The 26545-nt window shown below is 41.2% G+C and overlaps 1 protein-coding gene and 1 long non-coding RNA gene across 10 annotated transcripts in view; one reads left to right on the top strand and one right to left on the bottom strand.

Annotated features, from left to right (window-relative positions):
- The window catches only part of DCLRE1C (DNA cross-link repair 1C), a 116036-nt gene that overhangs the window by 66573 nt on the left and 22918 nt on the right, over nucleotides 1–26545 (top strand). For 3 of the 9 annotated variants that reach the window (XR_014261327.1, XM_082452840.1, XM_082452839.1), the window contains exons 1-3: nucleotides 7039–7234; nucleotides 21023–21074; nucleotides 23473–23557. Coding sequence is in view for 5 of the 9 variants with exons in the window: in XM_082452840.1 (XP_082308966.1) it covers nucleotides 7126–7234; nucleotides 21023–21074; nucleotides 23473–23557 (246 nt within the window). In the remaining 4 variants the exon portion in view is untranslated. Of the gene's footprint in view, nucleotides 1–6488; nucleotides 7235–21022; nucleotides 21075–22338; nucleotides 22424–23472; nucleotides 23558–26545 lie in introns of those variants that run through there. The other 6 variants (XM_082452838.1, XM_082452837.1, XM_082452836.1 and 3 more) reach the window with 6 other exon arrangements.
- Nucleotides 3328–6081, bottom strand: LOC309656460. Its single transcript, XR_014261376.1, has 2 exons — nucleotides 5974–6081; nucleotides 3328–4692 (listed from the first exon to the last, which is right to left on the bottom strand). It is a non-coding gene; the product is annotated as an uncharacterized lncRNA (long non-coding RNA).

Raw genomic sequence — 26545 nt, 5'->3', positions numbered from 1 at the left:
ATGTGGCCTATTCTTTTTCACTTAGAGAAGTTCCTTTAACATTTCTTGTAAAGCTGGCTTGGTGGTGATGAACTGTTAGCTTTTGCTTGTCTGTAAAGATTTTGATCTCTCCATCAAATCTGAATGAGAGCCTTGCTGTAGAGTATTCTTAGTTGTAGATTTTTCCCTTTCATCACTTTAAATATATCATGCCACTCCTTCTGGCCTGCAGAATATCTGCTGAAATGTCATCTTATCTGCAGAATATCTGCTGAAATGTCATGCCTTATCAGAGTTCTCTTGTACATTACTTGTTATTTTCCCTTGCTGCTTTTAATATTCTCTCTTTATGTTTAATTTTTGCCATTTTAATTACAATGTGTCTTGGTGTGTTCCTCTTTGGGTAAATTCTGTATGGGTCTCTCTGTGCTTCCTGGACTTGGATGTCTGTTTCCTTTCACAGGTTAGGGAAGTTTTCAGCTGCTACATCTTCAAGTATGTTCTCAGCCCCTTTATCTCTTTCTTCTCCTTCTGGGACCCCTATAATGTGAATATTAGTGTGCTTTATGTTTTCCCAGAGGTCTCTTAAACTGTCCTCATTTCTTTTCATTATTTTGTTCTTTTCAGCATCAGTGATTTTCACTACTCTGTCTTCCAGGTTGCTGATTTGTTCCTTTGTATTGTTGATGCCTTCTAGTGCATTTTTCATTTCAGCTATTATATTCTTAATTTCTGGTTGTTCTTTACAGTTTCTAACTCTTTCTTAAAAACTTCTAACTTCTCACTCTGTGCATCCATTCTTCTCCCGTGTTTTTTGACCATCTTACCTATCACTACCCGGAACTCTTTCTTGGGTAGATTGCCTATCTCCACTTCACTTAGTTCTTCTTCTGGGATTTTATCTTGTTCCTTCATTGGGAACATGTTCCTCTGTCACCTCATTTTGCCTAGGTTACTGTTTTTATTTTTATGTGTCTGGTAGATTGGTTGTTTCCTGACCTTAGACAATTGGCCTTTTGTAGGAGATATCCTGTGCATCCCATCAGCACACTCCCCTCTTGTCACCCGAGCTATAGGTTCCCTCTTATGAGGGCTGTTGGGTCCTTCTGTTGTGGCAGGCTGACTATGTAGGCAGGCTGGTAGGCTTGGTTGACCCCTGGTCTGGTTTGTTGCCAGGCCCTGCCTTGTATGGAGGCTGCCAGCCACTGGTTGGTAGGACCAGATCATGAGGTGGCTGACTGCAGAACCCTGTGTGTAGGGGTGGTCCTGGGGCTAGTGCTGACTCACTGGTAGGAGGAGTCCGGGTCTGGAAGACTTTGGGGCTGTTGGTACCCACTGGTGGGTGAAGTCAGGTCCTGGAGCTAGTGCCAGTCTACTGGCAGGCAGAGTTGGCTCCTGCAGTCTGGCTGCATGGCCTGGGTCCGGGGGTGGGGGGCGGGTCTCAGAGCTGGTGTCAGATTGCTGGTGGGTGGGGCTGGTTCCTGACACAGCTGGATGCAGGGTCTGGGGCATCTTGAAGCTTTTATTGGCCTGCTAGTGGGCAGGGCCAGGGCTCAGCTGGTCCCAATGCAGGGTCCGATCTCTTGGTAGGCAGGCTGGGTCCACAGGCTGTGGAGCTGTGGTTTTCTCGTGACTGGTGTCTGCTCCCCGGTGGGGGAGGCTGGTCTAGAGGCTAGAGCAGGCTCGCTGGAGAGTGGAGCCAGGCTCAGGGGATTATGGGGCCAGTGCCCGCCCACTGGTGGGTGGAGCTGTGTCCTGGGCCCTCTGGTAAGCAGGGCTGTGTCCAGTAGCGGCTGGGGGCTCAGGAGGTAGTAAGGCAGCCTGTCTGCTGGCAGGTGGAGCCGTGGACCCATGCAGTTAGTTGCTTGGCTTAAGACATCCCCGCACTTGCCCCTGTAGGCTGTGGGGCCAGGGCAGGGCTGGGTCCTGGGACTCATAAGCTAGAGAAAGGGTTCCGTACCGGTGCTTGCCAGCGCCAGTGTCCACAAGGTAGAGCAAGCTCCTAAAAATGGCTCCAAGTGTCTGTGTCCCCAGGATGAGCTGCAGTTGCCTCCTGCCTCTCTGGGAGACTGTCCAAGATCAGCAGGTAGGTTTGACCCAGGCTCCTATTAAATTACAGCTTCTGGGAATTCCCTGGTGGTCTAGTGGTTAGGACTCTGTGCTCTCACTGCCAAGGGCCCGGGTTCGATCCCTGGTTGGGGAACTAAAATCCCACAAGCTGTACGACGCGGCCAATAAAAGAAAAACAACATTACAGCTTCTGCCCTGGGTCCCGGTGTGCATGAGATTTTGTGTGTGCCTTTGAAGATTGAAGTCTCTATTTCCCCCAGTCCTCTGGCACTTCTGAAAGTAAGCCCAGCTGGCCCTCAAAGCCAAATGCTCTGGGAGCCTGACATGGGGCTGGGGTCTCTCTCCCCTTTGGGAGAATCCCTGCAATTGTAATTATTTTCTCGTTTATGGGTCTCCCACCGAGGGGTATGGAACTTGACTATATCACGACCTGCCCCTCCTACTTGTCTTGTTGTGGTCCCCTCTTTATGTCTATAGTTGTAAAAGTTCTTTTCTGGTAGCTTCCAGTCTTTTTCATTGAAGTTGTTCTGCAAATAGTTGTGATTTTGGTGTGTCTGTGAGAGAGGGTGAGCTCAGGGTCTTTCTACTCTGCCGTCTTGGCCACTCTCCTCAGTCTGGTCCTTTCTTAGCTGGTTTAGCCTTGACTTCCCCTGTTAAGCCCCTATTATTTCATCCCTTTTGAGTCTGCTACTTTGGTTAAGAGGAACTATTGGTTATTTGCAGAGCCCAGACAGAGTGAAAGCTCATTCCAGGGACTTCAGCTGTTCTTGGCCCCAGAAGCTGAGCTCAAATTTTTCTTCTCTGCTAAATTTTTCTGATGGCCTTTTACTCCTTGCAGAAACAAGCTCTCTCCTTGGCCTCCACACTACACCCTGACACACATCCATTAACACACTTGTGTAAAACCGCTTGTGTTTATTTGTTTCCACGAGTTTCTACTTCTGCCAGCCTGTAAGCTCTTGGTAGACCATGGCTGATTCCTTTATGTACATCCAGGTTCAAGCACAGTGACTGACTTAGTAAACACCCAGTAAATAGTAATACCTACCATTTATTGAGCACTTACTATTTTCTGGGGCCTTGGGTAGCCTTTACAAACTTTTTTTTCCCTAGTTGAATAATAACACTTTTTAATCAACCAGAGGATTGGGGGTAGGAAGTGAGAAGAAGAGGTAAAAGTGCTGGAGAAAAACATGTAACTAATGCAAAATAACATATATTGTGACTTAAACCCCCCCAAAAAACACCTTCTATTATGTGAATTAGCTGGATAGTGTCTTTCTTTTTTTTTTTTCGGCTGTGCCACATGACATGTGGGACCCCAGTTCCCCGACCAGGGGTCGAACCTGTGCCCCCCATATTGGAAGCACAGAGTCTTAACCACTGGACCACCAGGGAAGCTGGGTAGTGTCTTCTTAATCAGTCAGCTCCTATAGAGAAGGAATATCCTTGCCAATCTTGTTTACTTTGTTCACATTCACCTATACACGCTCTAATTTTTTTTTCAAATCTATTGAGCTATAATTGAAATGCAGTAAATAGCAATATTTAGCAGCATATAATTTGATACATTTTGGCATATGTATACACCTATAAAACCACAATCAAGTTAATGAACTTGTTTCCTTGGGTACCCAGGCGACTGCTGATTTGCTTTCTGTCACTTTAGATCAGTTTATAATTAGATCTTATCTATAATTAGACAAGATCTTGTCTAATTTAGATCTTGTCTATAATTTTATTTAAATGGCATCATACAGTATGTACTCTTCTTTTGTCTGGTTTCTTTTGCTCAGCATAATTATTTTGAGACTCGTTCATGTTGTTTTGTCGTATTAACAGCTCATTCTCTTTTCCTCCCCATTTTATTGTGATATAATTGACATATAACAGTGTGTAAGTTTAAGGTGTATAACATAATGTCTTGAATCATGTATACATTACACCAACATGATCACCACAAGTGTAGCTAACATCCGTCACTTCACATACAGTTTTTGTTTTCTTGTGATGAGAACTTTTAATACCCACTTCCTCAGCAACTCTCAAGTATACAGTACAGTATTGTCAACTATAGTCGCTATGCTGTACATGACATTCCCGTGATTTTTTCATCTTATAACTGGAAGTCTGTACCTTCTGACCACCTTCAGTCATCTCTCCCACCCCTCCACCACCTCTGGCAACCACCAATCTGTTCTTTGTTTCTATGAGTGCAATTTCTTTAGAGTCCACATATCGGTGAGATCATATAGTAGTAAATACCCCAAATAAATAATAATAGCTAATATTTATTGAGCTCTTACAGTTTTCCAGGACGTTGTGTGGACTTCATTGTTACCACCATTTTAAGATGAGAAAACTGAGTTATGGAGAGGTTACCTTAACCAAGATCACATAAATAGTAGTGGTTCAGGTACAGCGCTAACCAGGGCCTGTATTTTTTCTAAAAGAATAGTATAGGATACAGCAAGTTTATGATGCAAGTTATTGTCAACTGAAAAAAAGAAAAGCACAACCTAAAAGTTGAGACTTATGTTTTATTTGGCAGACTGAGGGCTTATGCCTGGGATACAGCCTCTCAGATGGCTCTCAGGGTCTGTTTCAAAGAGGTCAGGGAGGAGCTAGGATATATAGGAGTTTCTGCAAAAAACAAAACAACAAAAGCAACAAATCAGGTAGTCAAACATCAAAATGTACTGCTAATTAAAGAAGAACCAGACATCTCAAGTTAATGACTTGAGTGCTTTTCTATGTATGGGAAGATGCAAGAGTCTGGGCTTACTGAAATTATTCCTTTGATCTGCACCTTAACTATCTAGGGCTGGTATCCTAGTTTTCTCAATCCTGAATCCCCTCAGGGTGCATTGTTGCGGGGGGGTGGTAGCTGCAGTGGCTGATTTCTTGATGGCTGAAACATCGTCTGCTGACTGATATGGTAAGTGACATTCTTTATCCACACTATGGACAACGATTTATAAGTACATAAAATTAAGAAAAAGATATTCTGTACTGATTTCCTAACAAAAACTTGTATCTACCTCAATAAGTAGTTTTTAGGTATTTAACTTAAACTTAATAGCAGTTTTCTGTCCTTCTGGGACAGAATAAATTGAGGACTTGGAAGTCCAAAGAGCTTTGAGATTGCAGAAGGATAGAAATTCCCAGCTGGGGAAGGAGGACATAGCAATGACTAATCATGTTTCACTCTTTTCTTTACGAGCAACCACAAGAGGCATTTCTCCTGAGACTTAGTATCCAGGTAATTGGGCTTCTTCCGAAAGTCCATTTCATGTGTATTGTGAGGATGCCGAAGTCTAGTAAGTGACTGAATCTTCCTCTACAAGAGCCAATATTACATGTGTCTGGGCTATGCTTACCCATCTTTACTATTTTATACCCTATCTTTTAATCCTGACTCTCTGTTTGCCTTTATTCTCTTGTACTGTATCCATCGTTTAGAGGAGGGAATAAACACGGGGACAAATAAATAAGAATATGAGCCTTATCTTGACCTGTGTGGCCAGGAGCTTCATTGTCAGAGGTAGACACACTGGATTCTGCAAACACCAGGCTCAGTGCAAGATTTGGTTTTAGGTATAGACAGCCTAGTCACAGCGACAGCCTTCTTTTATCCTATGACAAACCATCTTATACCAAATCACAGGTGTTGGCAATGTATACTAGCAGGGTATTTTACTCAGATTAGTGACGATGGTGTCCACACCTCCCCCCCTCTTCTCCCCTCCCTCTGCCTCCTCTTCCTTTCCTCCTGCCCCTCCTTAACATTTCACCAGAATCTGTATTTGAATAGAACTGGCTGCCATGGCTGCAGGGAACACGCCGATATTCTCTGAGGGTGGCATTCTGATTCTTGTTTTCCCTGGCTAGAATGCATTGTTACTGGATTTATTCCTTCATTACCTTGTGTCTCTGTGGAAGCATTTATTTACCACGTTCTGCAAAGTTCTTGTCTCCAAATAGATTGAAAATGACTCGTAGGCGCATCTTAGTCGTCTCCGTCATCACGGCAGGGCTTGTTCGGTGCTGTGCACAAAGTAGGACCTCAAGTATTGGAGTTGTGACTAATAATGCTGTGGTGTCTAAAGAGACTTGCTGCTAAGGGGTGCGGGTAATGCCATTGTGACTATTCGGTGAATGTTAATACTTTAGCAAACCTTTTCATAAAGTTGCTTTGGTGGTGAAAAAATTCCAGACCTTTCGCCCATTACCCTACCCTTTTTTTTTTCTTTTATACATCTTTCTAACTTCCAAAAGAAAAAAAAAAAAGTTTAAAAAAAGAAAAAAGAAAAAGGTCAAAAGGGGTGGAGGTAGGGGAGACTAGCAGCTCAGCTCTCCTTGGGATCTTTACTTATCTACCCTAAGATCATGCATCTGAGCTGTGATCATCAGGGATCGTGGATTTACTCCGTTTGTAGATTACGTGTAAATGGAAGCAGGGACTAAGAGTTTTCGAATCTACCACAAGCCTCATACCGTTTTCTCACACAATCCTGACGATTATCCTATAAGGTAGACATTGGGAAGGAACAAGAAAGAAGAAGAGAAGCAAAAGAAGGCTTGCAGGATCGCAGCGGACAAGCAGGAAGTGGAATGCATCCGATTTCAAAGCCAAGCTCCGCATCCCGCTTCGCATCCCTGGGTGCAGCCGCCTGTTCTGGGTGTCGTCTCCCTTGGCGTTCTCGTTCCTGCACAGACACGGGCAACTCTTCACCAGAGCGACACCGTGTTGTGTCAAGGTATCCGGGAGGAGCCTCACTCCTCGCGCTGCACCCTAGATTCCTCCACCCGGCCTCCCAGCTCTGAGCGCAGGGCAGCCCAGTTAGTTGGTTTCAACCCGCAGGTCGCGGGCTGCGCGAACTGACTGCAAGCTCCTTGGCGCTGCCCCCCTCCCGCCCCCCGGGCCGCGGGGCTGCTCTGATTGGACGTGGCTGCGCCTGGCCGGCCAATGGTGAGGCGGCAGCAGCTTCCCGGAAGTGGCGGCGCGGCCGGCGGTGGCTGGGGCTTCCGTTGCTCTCTAGGCAGGCGGCCGGTCAGCCCGGGTTGGCGGACGCAATGAGCTGCTTCGAGGGGCAGATGGTCGAGTATCCAACCATCTCCATAGACCGCTTCGACCGGGAGAACCTGAGGGCTCGCGCCTACTTCCTGTCCCACTGCCACAAAGGTGAGCGAGCGTAGCGCGCCGCCCCGTCCCGGGGAGCCGGGCTGCGCGGGTTCGGGCCCCGCGGGGAGGTCGCCCAGGGGCTGGAGGGAGGAAAGGCGGGGGTCGGGGTCCTGCAGGAGGGAGTTCAGGCTTTGGGGTGCCAGGGGAGAGACTAGCGACTCACCTTGTCCCGGCGGGCTCTTCAGCCCGTCTGACGCTTTAACTCCTCATCGGTACCGCGGGACAGAACAGCGACCCCCAGTTGTCACTGACCCAGGCCACTTTGATCAGGCACAACTATTCGAGTTTTGGGGAAGCTCTCCCAAGGCCCAATAGTCAGAGGTTGGCAAGGATTACTTAGTTCTTTCCCCATATCCTCGCGATCATGTTATAAAGACAAGTTTAGATGAAATTGTGCCATACCCACAGACCTTGATTAGCAAGCATGCACGCACTCAAATTAAGCTTTCTGTCTGTAAGCTTGGCCAAGTGCAAGCTCCGCCTCCTTATAGATGTTCTTTACCCCTATGAAAGGTTCGTTTTGGTCTAGAGGCAGGATGCGGTTTACTTTACAGACGGCCAGGTCAGGCAACCAGCATACCAAGATTTCACAGCTGGAGGCGGTTAGGACTTAAGCTTAGAGCATCACTGCCTAATGATATGGTGCCGAGGTTAGATGCTCCAGGCAAGACTGGAGCGTCTCTAAAACATTTTAGCCAGTCTCCAGAGCTGGAGTACCACTTATTTCACAACCACTGTCCATTTTTTAACATCTGGTATGCTGACTGACACGTCACTAACTTCACCTATGAAAACAGGTTTAATATTCATTGTGCTAATTAGCACAGCCTTGGGCATTGACCAGAGATGAAGCTTAACTGAAGCGTTCTAGAAGCTGCCTCTTGGAGTGTGGACTCCCAGAGTAGCTTAAGTAGGATGCCCCCAACCCCTCTCTTGAGGAGTGACTCAGATACATATTCATGTATATATCACACGGTGTGATTTTAAAGTAAATTACAGATATCAAAACATGCCCTTAATCACACAGTTGGTGTGAAGATCAGCTGTTGTCTTGTGTGTGGAATCACTCACTTTAACCTGGTGTAAATCATTGAAATTTCTGCTTTTGGGAAATGCCTCTGCTTTCCGGTTCTAAGTCCCTAATTCTCTCTCTTTAATGATGAAAATCTGGACCTCCTCTATCGATTTGCTAAGAAAGCACATGAGCATCTGTGAGGGTCTTTCTGCTTCTTTTTGAAGACAATATTTTTGTTTTTGTCTTGTTTTTCATTGAGAAGCCACTGCTGGATGAGGATATTTTTACCTTTTGTGTTGAGTCTGCCAGCATTTCTGAACTCACATGTGGTGGCCACAATTAAAGAATGGATTTGGGGCTTGGCCTTCATGTTTTGGAGTAGTGAGTTTGGAGAATGTGTTCATCTAGAGGAATTTGTTTGTTTGTTTTTGTATTTGTGTATTTATATTATTTATTGATTTTATTTTTTAAATTGAAGTGTAGTTGTGAAGTCAGCATCATTAATTTGTACATTAAGCAAGACTCTCTCCTGTCCAGCAGTGTATAATAACTTTTCCTGTGTTCTAATCCCATGTGGGTCTTTTCCCAGTGAGGATGTAAACTGATCAAGGGCAAGAACTCAACTTCTGCTTTCTGAGGTTTGCCACATTACCTATTGGTGGTTTTTAACCTTTTTGGGAAACAAGACTTCTTTGGATGTGCCATGGACTGAATTGTGTCCCCCCCAATTCATATATTGAATCCCTAACCCCCAGTGTGACTGTATTTGGAGAAAGGGCTTTTAGGAGGTGATTAAGGTTAAATGAGGTCATAAGGGTGGGGTCCTAATTTGATAGGATTGGTGGCCTTCGAAGAAAAGGAAGAGAGATCTCTCTCCCTCCACATACACAGTGAGGAAAGGCCATGTGAGCACACAGCAAGAAGGTGGCTATTTATAAGACAGGAGGAGAGGCCTCACCAGAAACCAACCTCGGCACCTTGATCTTGGACTTTAGCTTCCAGAACTGTTAGAAATACATTCTGTTTAAGCCACCCAGTCTGTGATATTTTGTTATTGCAGCCTGAGCTGACTAATATAGAATATCTGACAAGGTCTATGGACTCTTGTTAAAAAAAATGCACATGAACACGTTAACATCACATTTTGATAAAAGTTGAGGTGGGCCGTGGACCCGCTTGATGCCTCTTTATGGCCCATCTGGCACCCAGCGCTGTGCTCAGGGCAGACTTGACTAAGCACCAGTGAGGCCTGGAGGACACAAGGGGACCCGTGGCCCGAGATAGTGGCCCAGCGTGGGGGAGGGCCCCTACCGGAGACAACTTAAGACGATTTATTCTGGTCAAGGAAAAGGAAAAAGGCCTGGAAGGGAGATGCTGGGTGCAGTCCTAGCATCACAAAGTAAACTCCCCAGATTCCCTTGACTGGGGTGGTGGGCTGGGGTGTCTTGATGGGACAGGGTGCTGCGCACTGAGGTAGTTTGGAAGCCTGGAGCAGAGTCCTGAGTCAGCCTTGTGTTTGCCGTGACTCAGACTCTCTGGAAACCCCGATAAGGGAGAGTCCTGCCCTGGGATGCACTCCTTGGCCCTAAAGCCTGAACCAGGAGTGACCTGAGGAGATGCACACTGTGAGGGGGCAGGTGGACCGTCCTGTGGCGGCACGTGTTCGGTCAACGTCGCCCACTTGAGGTGCGGTGACGGCCTTGTTTTCAAGAGTTAAGGATTGTCACATATAAATTTGAGGGCACATGTGTTGGTGGTAATTAGGATAATTAGATTTTTTTCTTGTGGGTTATTGTTAGGCTGTTTAACATTGTCTCCCCATCAACCCAGCTGGACTGCCTTTGCCGTTTGCCTTCATCAAGGGTGGTAACAGTCAGTGTTTACATAAATTAATCAAAATGCAAATGAAAGTCATTTTTGGTAAATGATTTGAGGAGGAAAAGACTTTCAAAATAATCTATTTGGTTATAGCTTTTTTTTTTTTTAAGTAAAATTAACTTTCCAGCAGCATTTATGTATTAATCTTAAAAGAGCTGGAAAAAAGTTATATAGAGAAAATAATTTTGTATAATTAGCTTTAAACTTTTAAACTTATTATCAGTTTTTAGAAAACTTATAATGAAGATTGTTAATTCGTGGTTAGACAGCAGTTTTCATGGCTGAATAATATTTCATTGTGCATATATACCACATCTTCTTTATGCATTCATTCATTGATGGACACTTAGGTTGTTTCCATGTCTTGGCTATTGTAAATAATGCTGCAATGAACTTGGGGGTGCAGATATCTTTTTGAGTTAGTGTTTTTGTTTTCTTCAGTTAAATACCCAGACGTGGAATTGCTGGATCATATGGTAGTTCTGTTTTTAATTTTTTGAGGAACCTCCGTACTGTTTTCCATAGTGGCTGCACCAATTTACATTCCCACCAACAGTGCACAAGGGTTCCCATTTCTCCACATCCTTTTCAACATTTGTTATTTTTCTTTTTGATAATAGCCAGTCTAATGGGTGTGAGGTGGCATCTCTTTGTGGTTTTGATTTGCATTTTCCTGATGATTAATGCTGTGGAACATCTTTTCATGTGCCCGTTGGCCATCTGTATGTCTTGGGGAAAATGTCTATTCATATCTGCCCATTAAAAACATCAGATTTTTTTTTGCTGTTGAGTTGTATGAGTTTTTTATATATTTTGGATATTAGTCCCTTATCAGATACATGATTTGCAAATGTTTTCTCCTATTCAGTAGGTTTTTTCATTTCGTTGATGCTTTCCTTTGCTGTGCAAGAACTTTTTAATTTGATGTAGTTTGCTTAGTTTTGCTTTTGGTGTCATATTCAAAAGATCACCACCAAGACCTATGTCAAGGAGCTTACTGCCTATGTTTTCTTCTAGAAATTTTATGTTTTCAGATCTTGCATTCAAGTCTTTAATATATTTTGAGTTAATTTTTGTGTATGGTATAAGATAATGGTTAGGTTTCATTCTTTTGCATGTGGCTGTCCAGTTTTCCTAACACCATTTATTGAAGAGACTGTCCTTTCCCCATCATATATTCTTGGTTTCTTTATCATAAATTCTCAATAATTGACACTCTATGTGTGGCTTTATTTCTGGGCTTGCTATTCTGTTCTGTTGATCCATGTGTTTTTATGCCAGTACCATACTGTTTTAATTACTATACATTTGAAAGAATATATTTTGTAACCAGGGAGCATGTCTCCAGTTTTGTTTTTTTTTCAAGATTGCTTTGGCTATTTGGGGTTCTTTTGTGGTTCTATACAAATTTTATGATTTTTTGTTCTATTTCTATGAAAAATGCCATTGGAATTTTGATATGGGTTGCACTGAACCTGTTGATTGCTTTGGGTAGTATGGACAATTTAACAATATTGATTCTTTCAATCTTTGAGCATGGAATAGCTCTCCATTTATTTGTGTCATCAATTTCTTTTAGTAATGCTTGTAGTTTTCAATATACAGATCTTTACTTCCTTGGTTAAATTTATTCCTACGTATTTTATTCTTTTTGATGTAGTTGTGAATGGGATTGTTTTCTTAATTTCTCTTTCTGATGGTTATTTGTGTGTAGAAATGCAACAGACTTCTGTGTGTTGATATCCTGCAACTTTACTGAATTCCTTTATTCTAACAGTTTTTTGTTTTTAATATATCTTTATTGGAGTATAATTGCTTCACAATATCGTGTTAGTTTCTGTTGCACGACAAAGTGAATCAGTCATATGCATACACATGTCCCCATATCCCCTCCCTCTTGAGCCTCCCTCCCACCCTCCCTATCCCACCCCTCTAGGTCACCGCAAAGCACCAAGCTGACCTCCCTGTGCTATGCTGCTGCTTTCCACTAGCTAACTGTTTTACATTTGGTAGTGTATATATGTTTGTTTGGTTTTTTTTTTTTAACTTTCAAATTTTATGTATTTTTTTATACAGCAGATTCTTATTAGTTATCCATTTTATACATATTAGTGTATATATGTCAATCCCAGTCTCCCAATTCGGTAGTATATATATGTTGATGCTACTCTCACTTTGCCCTAGCTTCCCCCTCCCACCCCATGTCCTCAAGTTCATTCTCTATGTCTCCATCTTTATTCCTGCCCTGCCACTAGGTTCATCAGTACCGGTTTTTTAGATTCCATATATATGCGTTAGCATGTGGTATCTGTTTTTCTCTTTCTGACTTACTTCACTCTGTATGACAGACTCTAACTCCATCCACCTCACCACAGATAACTCAATGTTGTCCCTTTTTATGGCTGAGCAATATTCCATCGTACATATGTGCCACATCTTCTTTATCCATTCATCTGTCAGTGGGCATTTAGGTTGGTTCCATGTCCTGGCTATTGTAAATAGCACTGCAGTGAACATTGTGGTACATGACTGTTTTTGAATTATGGTTTTCTCAGGGTATATGCCCAGTAGTAGTGGGATTGCTGGGTCATATGGTAGTTCTATTTTTAGTTTTTTAAGGAACCTCCATACTGTTCTCCATAGTGGTTGTATCAATTTACATACCCACCAACAGGGCAGGAGGGTTCCCTTTTCACCACACCCTTTCCAGCATTTATTGTTTCTAGATTTTTTGATAATGGCCATTCTGACTGGCATGAGGGGATACCTCACTGTAGTTTTGATTTGCGTTTCTCTGGTAATTAGTGATGTTGAGCATCTTTTCATGTGCCTCTTGGCCATCTGTATGTCTTCTTTGCTGAAATGTCTATTTAGGTCTTCTGCCCATTTTTTAACTGGATTGTTTGTTTTTTTGATATTGAGCTCCATGAGCTGTATGTATATTTTGGAGATTAATCCTTTGTCTGTTGTTTTCATCTGCAAATATTTTCTCCCATTCTGAGGGTTGTCTTTATGTCTTGTTTATGGTTTCCTTTGCTGTGCAAAAAACTTTTAAGTTCAGTTAAGTCCTATTTGTTTATTTTTGTTTTTATTTCCGTTACTCTAGGAGGTGGGTCAAAAAAGATTTTGCTGTGGTTTATGTCAAAGTGTGTTTTTCCTATAACCTTCTCTAAGAGTTTTATAGTGTCTGATCTTACATTTAAGTCTTTAATCCATTTGGAATTTATTTTTGTCTATGGTGTTAGGTAGTGTTCTAATTTCATTCTTTTACATGTAGCTGTCCAGTTTTCCCAGCACCACTTATTGAAGAGGCTGTCTTTTCTCCATTGTATGTTCTTGCCTCCTTTGTTGTAAATTAGGTGACCATATGTGTATGAGTTTATATCTGGGCATTCTATCCTGTACCATTGATCTATATTTCTGTTTTTGTGCCAGTACCAAACTGTCTTGATTACTGTAGCTTTGTAGTATAGTTTGAAGTCGGGGAGCCTGATTCCTCCAATTCCATTTTTCTTTCTCAAGATTGCTTCGGCTATTCGGGCTCTTTTGTGTTTCCATACGAACTGTAAATTTTTTTTATAATTCTGTGAAGAATGCCATTGGTAGTTTGATAGGGATTGCATTGAATCTGTAGATTGCTTTGGGTAGTATAGTCATTTTCACAATATTGATTCTTCCAATCCAAGAACATGGTATCTTTCTCCATCTGTTTATGTCATCTTCGATTTCTTTCATCAGTGTTTTATAGTTTTCTGAGTACTAGTCTTTCGCCTCCTTAGGCAGGTTTATTCCTAAGTATTTTATTTTTTTGTTGCAATGGTAAATGGGAGTGTTTCCTTAATTTCTCTTTCTGATTTTTCATTGTTGGTATATAGGAATGCAAGAGATTTCTGTGCATTAATTTTGTATCCTGAAACCTTACCAAATTCATTGATTAGTTCTAGTCGTTTTCTGGTGGCATCTTGAGGATTTTCTATGTATAATATCATGTCATCGGCAAACAGTGACAGTTTTACTTCTTTTCCAATTTGTATTCCTTTTATTTCTTTTTCTTCTCTGATTGCTGTGGCTAGGACTTTCCAAAACTATGTTGAATAAGAGTGGTGAGAGTGGACATCCTTGTTTTGTTCCTGATCTTAGTGGAAATGCTTTCAGTTTTTCACCATCTAGTATGATGCTTGCTGTGGGTTTGTCATATGTGGCCTTTATTATGTTGAGGTAGGTTCCCTCTATGCCCATTTTCTGGAGAGTTTTTATAATAAATGGGTGTTGAATTTTGTCAAAAGCTTTTTCTGCATCTACTGAGATGATCATATGGTTTTTATTCCTTAATTTGTTAATGTGGTGTATCACATTGATTGATTTGCGTACATTGAAGAATCCTTGCATCCCTGGGATAAATCCCACTTGATCATGGTGTATGATCCTTTTAATGTGCTGTTGGATTCTGTTTGCTAGTATTTTGTTCAGGATTTTTGCATCTATGTTCATCAGGGATATTGGTCTGTAATTTTCTTTTTTTGTGATATCTTCTTCTGGTTTTGGTATCAAGGTGATGGTGACTTTGTAGAATGAATGTGGGAGTGTTCCTCCCTCTGCTATATTTTGGAAGAGTTTGAGAAGGATTGGTGTTAGCTCTTCTCTAAATGTTTGATAGAATTTGCCTGTGAAGCCATCTGGTCCTGGACTTTTGTTTGCTGGAAGATTTTTAATTACAGTTTCAATTTCATTACTTGTGATAGGTCTGTATATATTTTCTAATTCTTCCTTTTTCAGCCTTGGAAAATTGTACCTTTCCAAGAATTTGTCCATTTCTTTGTGGTTGTCCATTTTATTGGCATATAGTTGTTTGCAGTAGTCTCTTATAATCCTTTGTATTTCGGCAGTGTCAGTTGTGATTTCTCCTTTTTCATTTCTAATTTTATTGATTTGCGTCCTCTCCCCTTTTTTCCTTGATGAGTCTGGCTAAGGGTTTATCAATTTTTTTAATCTTCTCAAAGAACCAGCTTTTAGTTTTATTGATCTTTGCGATTGTTTTCTTCGTTTCTATTTCATTTATTTCTGCTCTGATCTTTATGATTTCTTTCCTTCTGCTAACTTTGGGTTTTCCTTGTTCTTCTTTCTCTAGTTGTTTTAAGTGTAGGGTTAGATTGTTTATTTGAGATTTTTCTTGTTTCTTGAGGTGAGATTGAATTGCTATAAACTTCCCTCTTAGAACTGCTTTTGCTGCGTCCCATGGGTTTTGGGTCGTTGTATTTTCTTTGTCATTTGTTTCTATGTATTTTTTAATTTCTTCTTTGATTTCTTCAGTGATGTCTTGGTTATTTAGTAGTGCACTGTTTAGCCTCCATGTATTTGTGTTTTTTACAGTTTTTTTTGCTGTAATTGATTTCCAATCTCATAGTGTTGTGGTCAGAAAAGATGCTTGAACTATTTCAATTTTCTTAAATTCTCCAAGGCTTGATTTGTCACCCAAGATGTGATCCATCCTGGAGAATGTTCCATGTGCACTTGAGAAGAAAGTGTATTCTGCCACTTTTGGGTGGAGTGTTCTATAAATATCAATTAGATCTATCTGGTCTATTGTGTCATTTAAAGCTTGTGTTTTCTTATTTATTTTCTGTTTGGATGATCTGTCCATTGGTGTAAGTGGGGTGTTACAGTCCCCTACTGTTAATGTGTTACTGTCTATTTCTCCTTTCATGGTTGTTAGCATTTGCCTTATGTATTGAGGTGCTCCTGTGTTGGGTGCATATACGTTTATAATTGTTATGTCTTCTTCTTGGATTGATCCTTTGATCATTATGTAGTGTCCCTCCTTATCTCTTGCAACAGTCTTTATTTTAAAGTCTATTTTATCTGATACGAGTATTGCTACTCTAGCTTTCTTTTGATTTCCATTTGCATGGAATATCTTTTTCCATCCCTTCACTTTCAGTCCGTATGTGTCCCTAGGTCTGAAGTGGGTCTCTTGTAGACAGCATATATATGGGTCTTGTTTTTGTATCCATTCAGCCAGTCTGTGTCTTTTGGTTGGGGCATTTAATCCATGAACAGTCAAGGTTATTATTGATAGGTATGTTCCAATTACCATTTTCTTAATTGTTTTGGATTTGTTTTTGTGGGTCTTTTTCTTCTTTTGTGTTTCCTGCTTAGAGAAGTTTCTTTAGCACTTATTGTAAAGCTTGTTTGGTGGTGCTGAATTCTCTTAGCTTTTGCCTGTCTGAAAACCTTTTCACTTCTCCATCGAATCTGAATGAGATCCTTGCTGGATAGAGTAATCTTGGTTGTAGGTTTTTCTCTTTCATCACTTTAAGTATATCCTGCCACTGCCTTCTGCCTTGCAGAGTTTCTGCTGAAAAATCAGCTGACCTCATGGGGATTCTTTGTATGTTATTTTTTGTTTTTCCATTGCTGCTTTTAATATTTTTTCTTTCAATTTAATTTTTGTTAGTTTGATTAATATGTGTCTTGGTGTGTTTCTCCTAGGGTTTATCCTGTATGGGACTCCCTGTGCTTCCTGGACTTGGGTGACTATTTCCTTTCCATGTTAGGGAAGTTTTCAACTATAATCTCTTCAAATATTTTCTCAGACCCTTTCTTTTTCTCTTCTTCTTCTGGGACCCCTATAATTTGAATGTTGGTGTGTTTAGTGTTGTCCCAGAGGTCTCTGAGATTGTCTTCAATTCTTTTCATTCTTTTTTCTTTATTCTGCTCCTTGGCAGTTATTTCCACCACTTTGTCCTCCAGCTCACCTATTCGTTCTTCTGCCTCCATTATTCTGTTATTGATTCCTTCTAGTGTATTTTTCATTTCAGTTATTGTGTTGTTCATCTCTGTTTGTTTGTTCTTTAGTTCTTCTAGATCTTTGTTAAACAGTTCTTGTATTTTCTTGATCCATGCCTTCATTCTATTTCCGAGATTCTGGATCATCTTTACTGTCATTACTCTGAATTCTTGTTCAGGTAGGTTGCCTATTTCCTCTTCATTTATTTGGTCTTATTGGTTTTTACCTTGCTCCTTCATCTGTGACATATTTGTGTGCTGTCTCATTTTTTTTTTTTTTTTATGAGTGGGATTGTGTTCCTGTCTTACTGGTTGTTTGGCCTGAGGCTTCCAACACTGGAGTCTGTAGACTATTGGGTAGAGCTGGGTCTTGCTGCTGAGATGAGGAACCCCATGAGCCCTCACTCCGATGAATATTCCCTGGGGTCTGAGGTTCTCTGTTAGGCCAGTGGTTCAGACTTGAAGCTCCCACCGCAGGAGCTTTGGCCTGACCCCGGGCTTATGATCCAAGTTCCCGCAAGCTGCATGGGGCGGCAAAAAAAAAAAAAAAGTGAACAATAACAAAGTAAAACATAAAATTAGACTAGGAAACTAACAGATATATTAGAAAGAATATAAAAATAAAAATATAGATGAATCAACAACTGGAAGGTACATCAGTACCACAATAGTAAAAAAGAGGAGGAGGGAAAAGAAAAGAAAAGGGAGGGAGAAGGCCTTGGCTGTGGAGGGCGGGGTCTAAGCAAGGGCAAGGTTTGGGTGATGGGCGGGGCCTATGCTCAGGACCCACAGGGCTGGAAAAGGCCCTGGGGGCCGTGGGGGGTGGGGCTTAGGCTCAAGGAACAGAATGGGCCCAGTCGTGTCCCCCACCACTGGTCTCAGAGGGCAGGGGACATCACCTGGGAGCCCAGCAGGCTTCCTGGGCTCTAGTGGGTGGGGCAAATGCCCTCTTCTCCTCTTCTGCTCCTCCTGGATGACCCCTCCCACCTGCCTCTCCTGATCTCCCCAGCCTGCCTCCTGTGCCTCCAGGACCCACGTGGCCTGGATCAGGCTTTGCGGGGTGGGCGGGGGTACCGGTTTGGGAGCTCAGCAGGCTCCCTGGCCCAAGTGGGCCAGGTGATTGCTCTCTGCTCCTCTCCCCCTCTTCCCAGAGGGCCCCTCCCTCCTGCCTCTCCTGATCTCCCTGGCCTTAGGGGCGCCGATCCTGCCTGGCCTCCACTTCTCCTCCCCTCTCAGTCCCCCTATATCCTACCGGTTCACTTTGGGGTTCCTCCAGTCTCGTTGGGCATCAGAGTCCCCCACCCATGGCCTTCAGGCGCCCTAGCTGTGGGGAGACGCTAACTCTGCATCTTCCCACACTGCCATCTTGACCAGTATTCTTCTAACAGTTTTTTGATGGAGTCTTTAGGGTTTTCTATATATGTATCATGTTGTCTGTAAATAGTGTCAGTTTTACTTCCTTTCAACTTTGGATGCCTTTTATTTCTTTTTCTTGCCTAATTCCTCTGGCTAGGATTTATAATATTATGTTGAATAAAAGGGTAAGAGTGGGCGTTCTTGTCTTATTTCTGATCTTAGAGAAATAGCTTTCAGCTTTTCACCACTGATTATGATGTTTGCTGAGAGCTTGTCACATATGGCCTTTATTATATTGAGGTTTGTTCCTTCTATACCTGATTTATTGAGAGTTTTTATCATAAATGGATGTCAAGTTTTGTCCAGTGCTCTTTGTGCATCTATTGAGATGATTATATGGTTTTTTATCCTTCATTTTGTTAATGTGATTATAACATTGACTGATTTGTGGATGTTGAACCAAGTTTGCATCCCTGGAATAAATCCCACTTAATCATGGTGTATGATCCTTTTAATGTATTGTTGAATTCTGTTTGCTAATATTTTGTTGAGGATTTTTTTCATCTATGTTCATCAGGGATATTGGCCTGTAATTTGTGTGGTGTCCTTGTCTGGTTTTGGTATCGGGGTAATCCTAGCCTCATAAAATGAGTTTTTTGAATGTTTGCAGAATTCACTAGCAAAGCCATCTGGTCCAGGACTTCTGTTTGTTGGATTTTTAAAGTTACTGATATTAGTAGAGATATTTAGTATCCTTACTAGTTATCAGTCTATTCAGATTTTCTGTTTCATCATGATTCAGTCTTGGTAGGTTGTATGTTTCTAAGAATTTATCCATTTCTTCTAGGTTGTCCACTTTGTTGGTGTATAATTGTTCATAGTAGTCTCTTACCCTTTCTTTTCTGTTTTAAGAGTTGTAATAGCTCCTCTTTCATTTCTGATTTTATTTATTTGAGTCCTATCTCTCCCTCCCTCTCTCTCTCTCTCTCTCTCCCCACTTCTCCTTTGTTGGTGAGTCTAGCAAAGGCTTGTCAATTTTGTTTACCTTTTCAAAGAACCAGCTCTTAGTTTCACTGATCTTCTCTGTTGTCTTTTTAGTCTGTTTTTTATTTATTTTTGTTCTACTCTTGGTTATTTCCTTCCTTCTACTAATTTTGGGCTTAGTTTTTTCTTCTTTTTCTAGTTTCTTGAGTTGTAAAGTTAGGTTGGTTATTTGAGATTTTTCTTGTTTCTTGAGGTAGGCATTTATCACTTGACCTTCCCCCTTAGAACTGCTTTTGCTGCAACCCACAAATTTTGTTATGTTTTATTTCCATTCTCAATCGTCTCAAAGTATTTTAAAATTTCTCTTTTGATTTATTCTTTGACCCATTGGTTGTTCAGTAGCATGTTGTTTAATCTCCACTTATTTGTGAATTTTCCAGTTTTCTTTTTGTAATTAATTTCTAGTTTCATACCATCGTAGTTGGAAAAGATGCTTGATATGATTTTAATCATCTTAAATTTATTGAGACTCATTTTATGGCCTAATATATGGTCTATCCTGGAAAATGTTCCATGTGCACTTGAGAAGAATGTGTGTTCTGTTGCTTTTGCATGGAGTGTTCTTTATATATTTGTGAAGTTCACCTGATCTTATGTGTTGTTTAGGTCCAAAGTTTCCTTACTGATTTTCTGACTGAATCATCCATGCATTGACGTAAGTGGGGTATTAAAGTCCCCTGCTCTTACTGTATTGCTGTCTATTTCTCCTTTTAAGTCTGTTAACATTTGCTTTATGTATTTAGGTGTTCCTCTGTTGGGTGCATAAATGTTTACAAATGTTATATCCTCTTGTTGGATGGACCCCACAAGAGGATATAACATTTGTAAATATTACATTATCATATGTAATATGATAATGTCTCTTATTAGAGTCTTTGTTTTAATGTCTGTTTTGTCTAAGTATAGTTACTCCAGCTTTCTTTTGGTTTCTATTTGGAATTAGGATAATTAGAATTGGTTTGATTTATCTAAGCAATTTCAAAATGTTTGGTTCTTGTTATCTGGGCTTTTGCATGCTAAAGATTCAAAATGTAATATTATAATGCACTATATATTTAAAGTACCATTTGGTTTAAATGTTACCTTTCTTTAAAAGTCACCTTTCTGTGTTTGTTAATTTGGCAAGCTGTGGAGCAAGCCTCTATGGGTAGCAATAACCCACCTTTCAACCCAACGGTCACAGTAGGCTGAGAAGATAATGAAACTCTTGTTATTCTGGCCTAAGCCTGAATGGTTTCCTCAAGGATTCCATGGAAGCAAACTTGAATTTCCAGATGGACTAACTTTAGTGACTGGAATTGAAGGGGTCACAGAGAGCATGGTCTGAAGGGTGGTTGGATTGAAATGAAAGAAGAGAGTAAAGGAAAGTGATGGAAGCAGTTCTGAATGAGGTCGTGCATTCTTCTGTGGCTACTCTGAGTGATTTAGACTCTGCCCTAAGGTGCAGAGGATCATTCTCCTTTTAAATGGCTTCTGTTGGCTCAGAGATGGTCAACTTTTAGTGGTTCTTGTCCTATTTTTGGTGGATTCTTCATCTGCAGAAGCAAGAGCCAGTAGCTCATACAAATCAATGCTCCTATAAAAGTGAACCTCTCATTTATTTTCTCTTAAAAGGAAGCCCAAAAAGAACAGACAACTCAGTTTCCTTGGGCCAAGGAATCCTCTGAAAAAAATAATGTATTTATGATTTCTGATTCTTTTGTTTTCAGATCACATGAAAGGATTAAGAGCCCCTACCTTGAAAAGAAGGTTGGAGTGCAGGTAATTTCTTTTCTTTTCTTTTTTAGAATTATTTATTTGGCTGAGCTGGGGCTTAGTTGTGGCATGCGGGATCTTCGTTGTGGCATGCGGATCTTTAGTTGCAGCATGTGGGAACTTTAGTTGCAGCATACAAACTCTTAGTTGTGGCATGTGGGATCTAGTTCCCTGACCAGGGATTGAACCCGGGTCCCCTGCATTGGGAGCATGGAGCCTTAGCCAGTGGACCACCAGGGAAGTCCCCAGGTAATTTCCTTTGCTATTTATTTGTGTGTTCTATTTTTTTAAGTAAAAATTTTAATTGAGCTGTAACATCTACATAGAAAAGTACTTACATCATATGGGAATACTCTGATGAACTTTTACAAGTGAACACATGTGTAGCATCTGCCCAGTCCAAGAAATAGAACAGCATCAATATCCTGGGACAGAACCCTGTCCCTCCCCCAGTCAGTCTTCCCCACCCACAGGTAACCTCTCTTCTGACTTTTGTCATCATCGTTCAGCTTTGGTTGTTTTTGAACTTTATTTAAATAGAGTCATACTGAATAGACTCTTCTACTTGTTTTCTTTTACTTAACATTATATTTAATGGAATGATTCATCCATGCTATTGGGTGCAGTAATAGTCTGTTCATTTTTATTTCTGTAAGAGTGTGTCTGTGTGTGTGCGTAAATGATTGTTCCATTATAAAGAGTCATATAATACTGTTGGATCTTTTCTTAAAGCTGAGTCATTGCATTATTTTCCTGCAGTCATTGCCTAAGTCAAATTCCAAATTCTCAAGATATATGCAGTTGACCCTTGAACAATGCAGTGGTTAGGGGCACCAACCTTCTATGAGGTCAGTCCACATATAACTTTATAGTTGGTGCTCCCTATCCTGGTTCCGCATCTGTGGGTTCAGCCAACTGCAGATTGTGTAGTACTATGGTACTTATTTAGTGAAAAAAAAACCCGTGCGTAAGTGGACCCTCACAGCTGAAATCCATGTTGTTCAAGGGTCAACTGTACATAGGAAGGACCCTATTGACTTTTTGACTATTTGATCTTTGACTTAGCAGGCTTCTTTGCTAAGTGATATCAATAGTCTGTGTTTGTGATAATGGTAGCTAATATTTATTAAAAATATATATTCATACTAGATGTTGAAGATACAGTAGTGAGCAAAATAGGCAAAAATCTCTCTCTTCTGGGAGCTGACATTCTCCTTAGAGCCTCTTGATAATCTTTTGAATAGATACTATTATTATTTCTATTTTACAGATGAGGAAACTGAGGAACCAGAGGGGTTAAATTAGTTGCCCAAAGTCACGCAGCCAGTAAGTGGCAGGACCAGGATTCCCACCAGGTCTGTCTGATTTTAGAGCCTATGTATTAGTTATCTATTGCTGCGTAACAAACTACCCCCAAACTCAGTGACTTAAAACAACACTAATCATGTATTCTCTCTGTCTGTTTCTATGGGTCAGGAGTTCTGACGGTACAGTGGGGATGGCTGGTTTCTGCCTGACTGGGTGTCGTATGGGGGCTGACATTACCTGAAGGCTCATTCATTCAATGTCTGACATCTGGGCTGGGGAGACTCAAACAGTTGGGGCACTTTGGGCATCTCTGTCTCTAAAAAATAGCTCTTCAGCATAGTGGTTTCAGAATAGCAGTACTTCTTAAATGGAAACTAAAAAAAAAAAAAGTGTATGTCCCAAGAGAGGGCCAGCGGCAGCCATACCGCCTGGAGATCTAGCCTCGAAAGGCCTGCTGTATTACGTCCATCACAGTCTGTTGGCTACGGCAGTTACAAAGCTCTGTCCAGGTTCAAGGGGAGGTTAACACAGATGCCTCCTGTCAGTGGGGGAATTTCCATGACCACTTTGTAAGAAGACGGTGTGTGGTTAGGGTGCATACGTCAGTGTGGGCATCTCTGGAAAGTATGATCCGCTGTAGACTGCATTCCTAACCTCTAAACTGGAGTGTTGAATTTTTAAAGTTTGTCATGAAATTGATTTCTGCCCACTAAGAACATAAACAGAATAGATTTATATGAAGTAAAAGGCAGACGTCTCCTGTCCACTTCCCTTTCTGCAGAGGTAGTTTACCATTTGGTGGTATCTCTCCAGACATACCTGATTGTCTAAAACACGTGTCTTTACGATGAGAATGGTGAGGACCAGCCTTTGAGGAGGTCAGAGGACACAGTATTTTCTCTCCTTTGCTTCTTCCCTGTCCCTTTATAGTCTCGGTGGGACTGAGGTGGTCACTGGACTGTTGGCCTGCCAGCTCAGTTTCTGAATTATTCGAGGCAACTGACATATATTGAAACATATCTCCTAGTCACCCAGATGTCTCATTCTCGATTGTACTAAAACAGCTTCTTTTTTTTTTTTTGTCTCTTGTTTTCAGCTTGAAGGTTTACTTATACTGTTCGCCTGTTACTAAAGAGCTGTTGTTAACAAGCCCGAGGTACAGATTTTGGGAGAAACGAATTGTAAGTTTTATTTTTTGAATGACACTAATTCTTCTTTTCAAGTGGGAAATATTTTTTGAGGTATTGAACAAAGCATCGGCATTATTCAAAGCCTGCTTTCTCCAGGCTATATTTACCCACAGTAATTACAGTGTTGCTGTTTAGCCTTTGTAATTCATTAGTTTGGAAGAGGTTGGCATTTTATCGTTGCTGATTTTTCTTTCTTGTTCCTCAACATGTTGACCTAGATTCTTAGTTTTGTCTAATCTCACAGACTCTCTTGCTGAGTTACATTTTATTACTTTAAAGTATAAAACATTCATTAACATAATTGATAAATCCTTTTATTTAGATCATGGGATAGATTAGGAAAAATAAACAAAATTTATGGGTTATAATAAGAAAGGGATAACAATCAGAATAAAAATAGAATGGATAATTTTGAATCTGGCAGAATAAAATGGATCTATCCAACAGAGGGTAAAGGGGAGAAAAAAGCATGGCACATTGAAGATGCGAAGATGGTGGCAAAAGTTCTATTATAACAGTAATTGCTATAAATATGAATGGATTTACTTCAACCCTGGATCAACAGACAAATTCTTGGTTAGGCTAAAAAAAAAAAAAAATGATCCACCAGTCTTGGTCTACAAGAGACATAAATCACTCTAAAGGAAAAATGCAGGTTGAAGGGGAAAAAATAAAAAGGAAAAAATATAATGAACAATTAGAAGCTAAACATGCCAGAGTGGCAACTTTTATATCATACAGAGATTGAAGGCAAAAAAAAATATCATAAGTTTCAAAGAAGGTGTTATTTACTATTAAGAGGAACAAGCTTTTAATAGTATCAAGAAGATATGAACATAAATGCAATTGACAAAGTAGCGTCAAACTGGATAGAGTAGCACCTGATCACCCAGTGCTTGATGAGGGAAAGAACCACGAGGAGTAGATAGAATTAGGGTTTGTGATATGCATTAAACCGTCAGTAATTGGGGGTGCCGGCAGAGAAGTCTGAACAAGCATCACCAAGAGTGTTTGATGTCTGATTGCTGGCAGCTTTCAGCTCCCACCTCCACTTGCCCCACATCTGGGCAAACTGATAAAAAAAAAAAAAGCCTGCCCCTTCCTTGGCACCTACATGGAATTCAAACATGCAAGCCCAGGCCCACCCCGTAACCACGATAAAAACCAGGGCCACCTGCTCCCATTTTCTCAGGTCACACAGACCACTTCCTCCCAGCCTGGTTTCTACCCTCCTCTCCCCAGAAAGTCCCACAGTGAACATACCGCAGTGTTTTCACACTCTCTTGGTTCACGTGTGGCATCTTCAGTCTTAGCCTCTGATCTGTCAGTTGGGGTGGGATCCCTCTGCAGAGGGACACAACAGCAAGGCTGTGACCTTGGACTTGGTATTAGGCCTGAAGTTACTGTGGGTCAGTCTGGCCAGCAGTCAGGAAGGAAAGCTGAAAAAGAAGGAGAGAAGAGCAGAGACAGGCTAGAGTCCACAGGGACAAATGGGGACCCATGTCTGCCTCCCACTCCTCCCAGCCTTGGTAACACGGCCATCCCCTTGGTCACTGAGTTCCACACACGTGGCCCAGGGCTCCGAGAAGCTCGGGAGGATACCCAACAGAGGACGGAGCTGCCGCCGTACTGCCCGTGTCAGTGAGGTAAGCCAACAGATCAGCAGCGTGCCCGCGCTGCTATAACTTCTGGTGCCTTTCGGAGCATTGACAAATGGCTGCTGGTTCACTCCTGCCTTCCAGATCTCACACAGGTGTTTCTTGTGGCCACTGCTAACCTGGAAGTGTACGTGGAAGTGGCTTGTAGGATAATTCCAGCTCAGCTGAGTGGGTGTTGTTCAAGGCCACCTCATAATCTAAGGGAGAAAGGGGCAACTCAACAGTGCTAGCTGGAGAGCTTAGCAGACCACTCTCAGAAGCTGAAAGATGAAGGAGACGGGAAGTAAGTGAATATACAGAAGATTTAAATGGCATAATTAGTACACGCGAACCAATCGAAACACAGAGCTTTAAACCGAACAGAGAAAAGATCTTTGGGTAAACTTGGAACATTTACCAAAGCTGAGCATGTACTACGTCACTAAAGAAGTTTCAAGAAATCCTAGTGATCTGTTCTTTTACTATAATACAGTGATGTTGGAAATCAGAAATACAAGGAGAGTTAAAATCATCCCATACATATGGGAGCTAAATGCATACCACAAGCAACTCTAGGTTAAAGAGGAAATTGTAAAGAAAAACATACAATACTTAGGACTGATGGACAATGAAAGTGTGACATGTCAAAGTGTGTGGAGCACAGCTAGGTTAGTACTTGAAGGGAAATTGAGAGCATTAAATGCATTTCTTAGAAAACAGACTGGAGCTAAATGGAATAAGTCTTTGACTCAAGAAGAACAGAAAGGGGCAACAAAGCAAACCTAAGGCTATGTGAAAGAAGAAAATAATAGAGAGAAAAGGACAGGTTAGTGATCTAGAGACTAACTACCACAGAAAATAAAAGGGAAGATTAACAAAAGTAAAAGCTGGTTTCTAGAGAAATAGAGATAAATTTAGGGACTTCCTGGTGGTCCAGCAGTTAAGACTCCGTGCTTCCAATGCAGGGGATGCGGGTTTGATTTCTGGTTGGGGAGCTAAGATCCCACATGCCGCACAGTGTGGCCAAAGCAAACAAACAAAACAAACCAAAAAAACCCAAAACGAAATAGAGATAAATCTTGCCAAGATCGATTAAAAAAACAAAGATGCATATAAAAATACAGAATGATAAAAAGGAAAATAGCTATTAATAATAGCAATGCCTTGTTTTGAAAATTAATATGATAGTATGTTCAATAATTTAGACACAGTGGATAAATACTGGAAAAGTAGGAAAATACCAAATTGAGGCAAGAAAAGTAGACCACTTGAATAAAGAAGTAGGCATCAAAGACATTAAAACAGTTTTCAAAGATCTCTTCTTCAAAAATGCCCCACACCC

This window comes from Balaenoptera physalus (genome assembly GCF_965194825.1).
Source record: "Balaenoptera physalus genome assembly, chromosome: 2".
Classification (NCBI taxonomy): domain Eukaryota; kingdom Metazoa; phylum Chordata; class Mammalia; order Artiodactyla; family Balaenopteridae; genus Balaenoptera; species Balaenoptera physalus.
Note: the sequence above shows the minus strand (reverse complement) of the source record. Positions and strands in the feature narration are given on the sequence as shown.